The sequence below is a fragment of the Urtica dioica genome, chromosome 6 (genome assembly GCF_054948205.1).
Source record: "Urtica dioica subsp. dioica isolate 48M chromosome 6, U.dioica_male_clone48M_v1_H2, whole genome shotgun sequence".
Classification (NCBI taxonomy): Eukaryota; Viridiplantae; Streptophyta; class Magnoliopsida; order Rosales; family Urticaceae; genus Urtica; species Urtica dioica.
In genome coordinates this window covers 44,209,564-44,219,713 of record NC_142761.1, presented here as the reverse complement: position 1 = coordinate 44,219,713, position 10,150 = coordinate 44,209,564, and the positions used below count along the sequence as shown (strand labels likewise).

At 43.1% G+C, this 10,150-nt stretch overlaps 1 protein-coding gene across 1 annotated transcript; it reads right to left on the bottom strand.

The window, feature by feature from the left end:
• Positions 1-309: 309 nt before the first annotated feature.
• Z-ISO (15-cis-zeta-carotene isomerase) lies at positions 310-3,331 on the bottom strand. Its single transcript, XM_089616381.1, has 4 exons — positions 2,729-3,331; positions 2,136-2,282; positions 1,842-2,051; positions 310-735 (listed from the first exon to the last, which is right to left on the bottom strand). Exons 1-4 carry the CDS (start codon positions 3,152-3,154, stop codon positions 400-402), a joined length of 1,119 nt encoding a protein of 372 aa, XP_089472507.1. The 5' UTR covers positions 3,155-3,331; the 3' UTR covers positions 310-399.
• Between the last annotated feature and the right edge of the window lie 6,819 nt (positions 3,332-10,150).

Genomic DNA, 10,150 nt, shown 5'->3' with positions numbered 1-10,150 from the left:
AACCCTGGCTTGATTTATTTTATTTACCAATATTGTTTACAACTAATCACCATAGGCTTAGTAGAGAACACATTCCAAGCAAGCATTGTAGTAAATATTATGCTATTTTACAACGTCAACATATTATGCTCCATATAGATACATGATAAGACTATTTATTTACTTGTATACTCTACTATAGTGAATAACCATTTTATAGTTTATTATGATAGTAAATATTAATTTTTCTTTTTCACTAGAACAAATATTTAAGTTGGGTGATTCAGGATAGATCCCACCAAGACATACATACAGAGGTAGAAATAAATGTACATGAAAAGTAGTTTATATATTCATTTTTCTTCTGGACTAAATGTACATAAAAAAGTGGTTAATTTAATCATTTTTTCTCTCCCGGACTTACCAATGGAGTCCATAACTTCCAGCTTGCATTAGCGGGTGTGCGAAATACGCTCCTATCGTTAATCCAGTGATTACCAAATAAGGCAAACGAATAAATTCTTTGTAATAATCCGAGGGCAACTTTTGGCGGCCGTCGAGAATGGCTGCGAATGGAACGACGCTCGTTCGGCTCTTGACTTCTTCGAAAGCGTCTCCGTACCTTATTCCTAACCTTCTATCGCCGTTCCACGCACCAAATAAGTGGTGTCCGATTAAACCAACCGAGGCCGCGACAGCCACGGAATTGCCTATCCAGATTGTGTGAGCAATGCACCAAATCACTTGCCCTACCAACTATCAAGGAAACAAGTAAAAAAAACAAAAAGATTACACAATGTAGCCACTTGAAACTAATTGCTTAGCAAAATAACCAAGGTTATATTGTCCAAAAAATAAAAAAAATTTACATCTGTCAAAGTAATTATTAACACTTCGTGCTTGTACATTTTTCGCAAATTTGGGCTATTTCTCTAAAATTGACCATTTTATGTTTTATAAATTTATTAATTTTAATTGGCTATTTAAGTAAAATACCAAAAAATATAAATGGTGTATTACATGATACTCTTTATAAAATGATTTGTGCAGCCATTTGAAAAAAAAAAAGATTATACAATGTAGCCATTTGAAACCAATTGCTTAGCAAAATAAACCAGGTTACAGTATCCAAAAAAAAAAAAAATGACACCTGGAATAAATATTTTACATCTGTATATATTTGTAATTTTTCACAGTAAAAAATTTATCAACATTTTGTGTTTGCACATATTTGTAAATTTTGGCTATTTCTTTAGATTTGTAACTTTTTGACTATTTTAGAAATCCATTCATTTCAATTGATTATTTAGGTAACATACCAAAAATTAAAAAAAAAATGGTGTATTACGTGATACTTTTTATATAATGATTTGTGCAGGCTTTAATTACGATAGATGCATTCCAATTTGGATATGATCACCTTGGATAATGTAGACCACAATTACCTACTTTTACTGATAATAAACTTGATGATCTAAATGAGCTAAACTAATAAATTTGATGATCTAAAAGAGTCTATTATCCCCTGCTTGATTACTCTTACTCCTAAAAGAGCTTTACTCACTCAATTCTATCAAGTCACGACCCCTAGTTGATCTATTTTAATTATAAATTTATAAAAATAACTGTAGATTTAAGAAGAAACTGTTTGAAATAGTCCAAATATCTACCTTCAATTAAATATAGCTCATTTATACGAACTCATGTCTAACTTGGCACATGCATGTCGTCTTAATTTGAGCTAATTTTTGTTGATTACCAGATAATAATACTGAAATTTTAACCTAAGAGGGCCTAAATGGATCATATGCTATAAATTTCCCTAGATTTAATGCGTAATGAAGTTGGAATGGACTTTTTACCTGTGGATGCCTTGTGATCCTCATAATCCCGGTTTCCCAAAGATGCATTTTGGGCTTATCAACGGCAGCGACCTCCAAAAGATTGAACGTTGAAGGGTATAAGAAGAAAAACGAGACAAAAGAGGAAAGCCAAACAAGTTGATGAACCCCAGCCACACCCTGAAGCTGCCATAGCTGTTGCCCCGCGTATCTGTGGTTGATAAAGTACACCTGAATAATCACCAACACACAATCACTCAAAAAAAAGTCCACCCGATTTTTTTTTTTTTTTTTTTTTTATCTAGTGACACTCACAATGGTACTAACGGCCAATGGTAAAGATGTCCCGGCAAACAAAACCCGGAAAGCTCGCTCTCCGATGATCTTCTCGGCCGCGTCTCTCACGCTCGCCAATCCACTGTGCACAGCTCCGAATATCAAAACGATGGCTAGCATTACAACCTGCACATTCATTTTTCCATCGACTTGAATAATGCTCAAAGAAAGAGCAGAGTAAATTTTTTTATTATTTTTATTTTTATTGTGATCAGTCATATATTAGAATAATGGCTACACAATCATAAACAGAATTATACCCCCCAAAATGCAGACTCGTGGATAAGAACTTCAGAGTAGTGATTAATGATCAAGTTTGGCTAATTTTCAATTTTTCAAAATTGCATCACTGAAAAGCACATCCGAAATGTCTGCCAAGAATCTCAGATCAATAACAAGTAATGAAAAGAGGAAACAGAACACTCTAAAATCTAACACCACCTCAAACAGGTTCAGAAACTTAAGATGTATAGGAATCATACAAAATATGAAATGTACATATAGGACCTAAATTAGTGATACAGAATATGAAATCTACGTACAAAAAAGGTAACATTATATAGTTAAAATACCTCAGGACTATCCGAAATCCCCGAAACAGCATCGATGAAGGCTTTTCCATATCCGGTCGAGTTATCGAGCCAAGCAACATCGAGGATGAACAGAACGGTGCCGAGAATCACCGCGAAGTATATCCACGACGATATCTTCTGCTCCGCCAAGTCAAACGCTGCCGAGTCCTCGCCGACGGTCGGCGGCGGCGAGCTGTCGGAGCTTTCGACGGAGCTCCCGGCGCGCAGCTCGAACGAAGGAGAGCGGAGACGATGAAGGAATCTGCGCGGCTCGGAGCCGAGAGAAACGGAGCTCCGGAGACTGAGGTTACGGTCCGAAGCGGCGGAGAGAGAGTCGGAGCGAGGCCTCCGGCGACTGAGGCGGCGATGGGGAGAGGAGATGATGATGATAGGGGCGGAGAGGAAGAGAGCGGAAGTGGAAGCCATGGATGAACTGAATTGAGCTTTTCGATTATCCGAATTTGTGCATTTTACGGTGTGTTTTTTCGTTCTCGGGAAACTGAGAATCTCTGAATGGGAAGTTATGGTGTCTTTGACTGTGTGAGTAGTGATTTTTGGACTGATAGTGGAAGCGTTCTTATTTGTTATCTATTTCCGAGGCTTTTATATAATTTTTTTTAATAAAAAAAAATATTATATATATAGTGGAATAGAGGAAGTGGAAATTCTCTTTTTTTTCCGTTATATATTGGATGTGTTTGAGTTAGCTTATTGTTGATGTCGAAATCTGTTCCTCAACAATCACGATACTATATATATTATATTGAATATATCGTCTTATTTATATGATGTGGATCTCAAGGATTCGTCGTAATTAGAATTGAATTTCGGAGTAATAACGAAGAATGACGAAGGTAATAATAGAAAATAAACTGGGAAAATAACTTCTTTTATTATTGATCACAATCGAGTATAGAACAACGGAATATATTTTGGGAATACAGAATATTGAAGATATAAAAAAGGATGATGAATGTGCCTTGCGAGATCTGCTTTTTCCTTTATTTATAGGTGAGATCGTTGCTCTTCTTCCGTCGATCTGGTGGACACGTGGTCGGTCTGGAGCGTTCTGCGATGCTGCATGCGGAGTGGTTTGGCCTATTCCTTCGCGAGGTGGTCAGCTCGGAGACCGCTTCTTCCGGACTTGCGAGGTGGTCAGCTCGGAGAGCGCTTCTTCCGGACTCGCGGGGTGGTCAGCTCGGAGACCGCTTCTTCCGAGCTGACGGGGCGGATGCTGTGGGCTGGTTCTGAGGTGTAATCCTAATCCGAGCGGGCTGGGCTTGGTTAGATTTTACTCATCAATCGGGACCCGGGATATAAATCGGGCCTTTGAGAGATGGCCCCATTTACAAGGTTTTGTTCTGGTATCCACAATAAGTCCCCCAAAGCATATTTAATTTATGCGAATATTAAGTATGCTTTAAATTTCTGAGCCCGAATTTTTTTTTTTTTTACTTTTTTTTTTTTAACTGAAATCCGAACTTGTATGTCCACGTGTCGTAGTCATAATGTTCATAATGACAGGTGTCAAACTGAATTTCACCTTTCTAGGCCGAATCAGTTAGGATTCCTACTTGAGTGGAATTTGAAACGACGCTGACATCCCATCGCTATTAATAAATAGGGCTTTTCGCATTCTAATCGATTTACTCGTTTTTAATCCCTCGAAGATTCAAAATCAGGTATCTTTCGTTTTATTTCTCTCTCTCTCTATTTTTTTTCTTGTTTTCGTCAGAGCTTATCTCTCTAGGCGTTTACCTTACTGTTTTTTTTCTCGGCTTTTGACCGGGTTACTCAAGAGTTTTCTTAGATGTCTATCCAAAGCACTCCAGAAAAGCTCGATGAGATTTCCAAGGACCTCAGAGGTCCTACCACGGTTTCTGAGGATGAACTCGTCAGATTTTTCGACGAATATGATATTCCTCACAACGTAGCCTTAGCCCTCCCTAGTCCCGAGTGTACAGCCTCAGACACCTCTGCGGGCTATTGTTGCGTATACGAAGTGTTTTTCAGGGATTGCGAGCTTAGATTTCCTGTGGATCCTTTGCTTTTAGAATATCTAGAAGCCCTAAAAATATCCATTCCCCAAATGTGCCCCAACTTTCTTAGGAAAATCTCTGGGTTGATTACCTTAGCCAAGGAGAACGAGGTCGAGCTCACGGTGGCCGACCTGGTTTGTTTAGGTCATGTCAAACGTAACTCCAAACTTACCCCGGTTACATTTTATTTCACTAATGCTGCGGGTCGAGGTGTTTTAGAGGGGTTACCTGAGAAAGACACTCACTGGGGTCGGAGAAGATTTTTCTTCGAGATAAATGAGCAATCGGTCGGCTCGTTTCATCAAAGGTTACGCCTCGAGTGGGCTTCTACTCCGGGTATAGAATTAGGATTTGTCACTTGCTATTGGTTTCCTTATGATATGTCAAGAATTAATTCTTGTGATTTTTTTTTTTACAGCGAAAATCACGGCGCCCAAGGTCGATGCCGAGTTCCTGGGAAAGCTCGAGGTGTTGCGAACTGGAAGTTTGGATTGGAAACACTTCAACTCAGATCGTTTCGTCGAGTCGGGTTATTGGACCCGTCCTGAGATTGATCGAGGTGTTCCTGGTGAGTATAACCTATAACTTGATCAGACTTGTAGAAAGTGTTGTATTGAAATGTTTCATTTAAATTTTTTTTAACTATAGGCGAGGATTGCGAGCAAGGTGACATGGATGCCGAAGTTGACTACGTGGCCGAGAAGAAAAGACTTCGTCAAGCCAAGAAGGATGCACAGAAAGGTGAGGTACCCCAAACCACCGACGGTTCGGCCGCTCTAGAGCGAACGATGGAGAAGGAGGATACTCGTGGGGCGAGCTCGCCTGGTCCGCCTGATGGCGTTGGAGTTGAGGGACGCGTTGAGAAGAGTCCTCAACCCGTCCGGGCTGATTCCGAGGTGGCGTCGCGGTCGCCTGTGAGTGCTGTGAAGAGGAAAGCCGGGGTGGTTAAGCCGACTCCCGAAGTCGAGGTCGTGGCCAAGAAGGGCAAAGGAAAGAAGCCTTCGAAGGAGGGCGTTTTCATTTCGGCCACCGAGGTAGAGAAGGATGAGAAACGGGCTGCCAAAAAAAAGAAGAAGGAGAAGGTCGGTTATGTGGGAAGTGGTGGTGAGGCGACTGCCGAATTTCCGGGATCGGTTGTTCCAATTGAGTCCGCCAAGAGTGACGGGGTGGTGGATACTGAAGGGAGATCGAGGAATACCGGGATCGGGTCACTGCGCTGGAGTCGAGCAACAAGGATTTGAGTGCCTTTGCCAATCGAGCTGCTGCTGACTTCAAGCGGGCTAATGCTCTTATCGCTCAGTTGCAGAAGAGTGCCAAGATGATCAAGGCTCAGGCTACTCGATCTGGCCGGAAGGTAGCCTCTGTGAAGTACCGGAGCATTATCTCCAAATACCAGGCTCACCTCGCAGCTCGTGAAAATAAGGCTGTGATTGTGCGGAAGCTTGATCAGTGCCGTGCTGCGGCCGGGGTGCTGGAGGACGTGGTGGTTGGCGAGCTCGACGATGCCAACGAGGTTCTTCAGGAGGCGAAGGACGATATTGCCAAGTTCACCGCGGATTTGTCCGCCGAGCCTCTCCCCGACCTCGCAGGTGCGGAAGATGTGATTTTCACTCCGTACTCGGAGCGGGTTTCTCCCGAAGGCGGCTCTGAGGATCTCTCGGTTGCGATGGACATCGATCAGTATGGCTCGAACGCTGGTCTGACTATGGCGGGAATTCCTGAGGGGACCGAGGTCGTCCAGGATGTTCCTGAGTCCGGAGACTAAGGGGTTTCTTAGTAAATTCCAGTTGTTTTGTTTTGTTTTGAATAATTATGGGCCCATTTGTTTTTGGGCAAGACTACTACGCCTTTTTCTTTGTAATAATTATTAGCTCTGATGATTTCGGCCGTGGGGTCGCTTTCACCGAGCTCGTACTTTTGTTTGACTCCCGGGTCGGAGTTTTAATTTGACTTCTATGCATTTATGATTTCTCAATTTTTGCTAAGTCTTTTTATTTCGACTGCTCTTATGTAGGATAGTCTGGATCCATTTGTTACACATGATGAATTCTTCCCCATACGTATGTATTAATTAAGTTCGTCAAAGGCGAGCTTTCAGTTCGCTCAATATACTGCCGAGCTGATTGATCAGTCTGCTGCTTAGTCGTTTACAGGATTTTGTTAAGCCTTTTATCAACATTTAGCGGATGATTTATTGTATCAACTCGATCAATTCTTATTCGTTTTTCCCGGTGAACTATTTTGCTGATTATGGGTTGCGTGGGAACTGCTAAGCGTTTTTAGCTTGGTCCTTATGGTCTTGTCATAGGGTAGATTACGAACTGGATAATCAATCATATGCCGAGAATGGTTTGGGTTCGCTTGTCAAAGAAACTGTTTTGGTCCGTAGTTGTTTCCCTTTTTTTTATGATATGTTGTGAAAATTCGCGTCCCGATTGTGCTTTATGTGTGTCTGAATCTCCGAGGTGTGATGCCTTTATCTCTGCCCGCTGCTCGATGTTCATCGGACTGAGACGTATTCTGATCATACTCTCGATTTGTGACGTATTGTTTTGTATATCGGTTTTCAAGAGCGTGGGAATGATCCTTTAGTGAGGTATTCAGACGCTTTGATGGCCTCGATGCCTATGGGAGGTGTTTGCGTTTTATTTTTATCCCATCTTAATTTTCAGTATTTCAAAGGGATCCCATCTTAGTGTTACCCAATCATACTGAGAGCCTCGATGCTGTGAGGATGTCAAGGGTCCGTCCTTGATCCTGTGAAGGTTGATGACTCGGTTGGTGGTGAAGGGGCACCAAGCGGAGTCAAGAGTCCGTTACTCGTTGTCTGTCGTGTTACAAACCTCGTGTTTAAAACTTTGGATGGGACTAAGCCTTGGAATCAAGGTTGCCTACGTACCCAATGAATGGGATCAAGCCGTGACGTAGTTCGATTGGGGGTTCTACGTGGTTTAGACGTAGTATTTTTTTAGGTTTACGATGTTCCAAGACCTTAGAACGGGTGTTCCATTCAGAGTTTCTAATTCGTAAACTCCTGGGTGAACCATTTTTGTAATGTGGTAGGGTCCTTCCCAATTTGCTCCCAATTTTCCAGCGTTAGGTTCTGCTGTGTTCTGGAATGTTTTCCTAAGAACGAGATCCCCTACTATGAAGTGGCGGAAGCGTAGGTTTTTGTTGTAGTGCCTGGCGATGCTCTGTTGGTATTGCAACATTCTGACCATAGCTCGATCTCTTTTTTCCTCGATGAAGTCGAGGGAATCGGAGAGTGCCAAGTTATTGGCGTCTTCATTCTCGCATGCACACATCGTCCTTATGGTTTGGATTTCGTGTTCTACAACAATGACTGATTCGACACCGTGCACTAGAGAGAACGGGGTTTCTCCAGTAGGGCGCCGAGGACTGGATCGATAGGCCCAAAGGGCTCCCGGAAGCTCGTCAGCCCATCGACCTTATTAGCGTCAAGTCTTTTCTTTAAAGAGTTTACGATAGTTTTATTGGCGGCCTCGGCATGGCCATTGCCTTGTGGATATCTAGGTGTAGACATTCTCAGTTCTATTCCGTGGTCTGAGCAGAATTGTCTAAACCTTTTTGATATGAATTGGGAACCATTGTCGGTAACGATCTCTTGTGGGATCCCATGTCGGCATATGATGTTCTTCCATACGAAGGTTTGAACGTCGATATCTTTGACTAGGGGTAGGGCTTTGGCCTCCATCCACTTAGAGAAATAGTCGGTGAGGACTAATAAAAACTTTAATCCCCCGGGGGGCGGTAGGCATTGGTCCGACGATGTCCATTGACCATTTCATGAATGGGTATGGGGACGAGATTGAAGACAGCGCCTCGGCGGGTTGCTTTATGTTCGGGGCGTGCCTTTGGCACTTATCACAACGTCGGGAGTGTTTTTCGCAATCCTCCACCATCGTTGGCCAATAGTATCCTTGCCTTTTGATTTTTATGGCCAAGGCTCTTCCCCCGGCGTGGTTCCCACAATCCCCTTCGTGGATTTCGGAGATAATGCGGGCTGATTCGCTCTTGGAGATACACCTTAGATATGGTCCAGCGAAGCTCCTTTTAAAAAGAACATCGTTGATGATGCAAAATCTAGCGCAAATTTGTTTTAATTTTCGCCTTTTTGACTTGTCGTCGGGCGCGTTTCCCTCTTTGATGTATTTCAGGATGTCGTCCCTCCAATCCCCCACTTCTATTGTCATTATTGTGTTAATGCTAATGGCGATAGAAGGTTGTTTAATTGATTTGACCGGAATGACTCTAGTGAGTTCGTGGTCCGACGTTGAGGCCAGAGCTGCTAAGGCGTCGGCGGACGTATTATCTCCTCTCGAGATCCTTGTGAGTTCGAAGGCTTCGAAGTTCTTTGCGAGGTCCCGTACTATCTTCACGTAAGCTTCCATACGTTCGTCTCTCGTTTCGAATTCTCCACTAAATTGGTTAGCAACGAGTTGAGAGTCGCAATATGCGCTTACTTTTTTTGCCCCGCAGGCTTTAGCTAGTTGCATACCTGCGATTAGAGCCTCGTACTCAGCTTCGTTGTTTGATGCGACAAAGTCGAGTCGAAATGATTGTTCAATTACCTCGCCATGGGGTGACACCAGATGTATCCCCACGCCAGAACCTTGTTTTGATGAAGCGCCATCTACGTTCAAGGTCCAAACACCATCGTCGGGGTTGGTCTCGGTCACATTTCTCGGCAATTCCATAAGGAAATCGGTAAGAACTTGTGATTTCGCACACGTCCTTGCTCGGAATTCGATGTCGTACTCGCTTAACTCCACTGCCCATTTAGTCAATCTTCCGGATTGATTTGGACTGTGGAGGAAGGTTCGCAGCGGCTGGGTTGTCATTACAACGATCGTATATGATTGGAAATACGGCCTTAATTTCCTGGCTGAAGTAACGATAGGTAGTGCGAGCTTTTCCATAGCAGGGTACCTTGTCTCGGCGTCGACAAGAGATTTGCTAACGTAAAATACTGGTTTCTGGTCTCCTCGATCCTCTCGAACCAGAACGCCGCTTATGGGCAGCGTGCGACACAGCCACGTAGAGATAGAGTGGTTCTCCAATTGCGGGCTTTGCGAGGATTAGGGGTTTGGCCAAGTATTCTTTCAGCTCACGGAATGCTTTCTTGCATTCGTCGTTCCATTTTGACTCTTTGTTTGATTTCGGGAGCTGGTAAAAGGGTAAACATTTATCCGTCGACCGGGAAATGAAGCGATTAAGGGCAGCTATACGGCCTGTGAGCTTTTGCACCTCTCTCTTACTTCGGGGAGACGGCATTTCGCGCAACGCGCGGATTTGGTCAGGATTCGCCTCGATTCCTCGTTGCGTGACCAAATATCCTAGGAATTTTCCGGAAGATACTCCA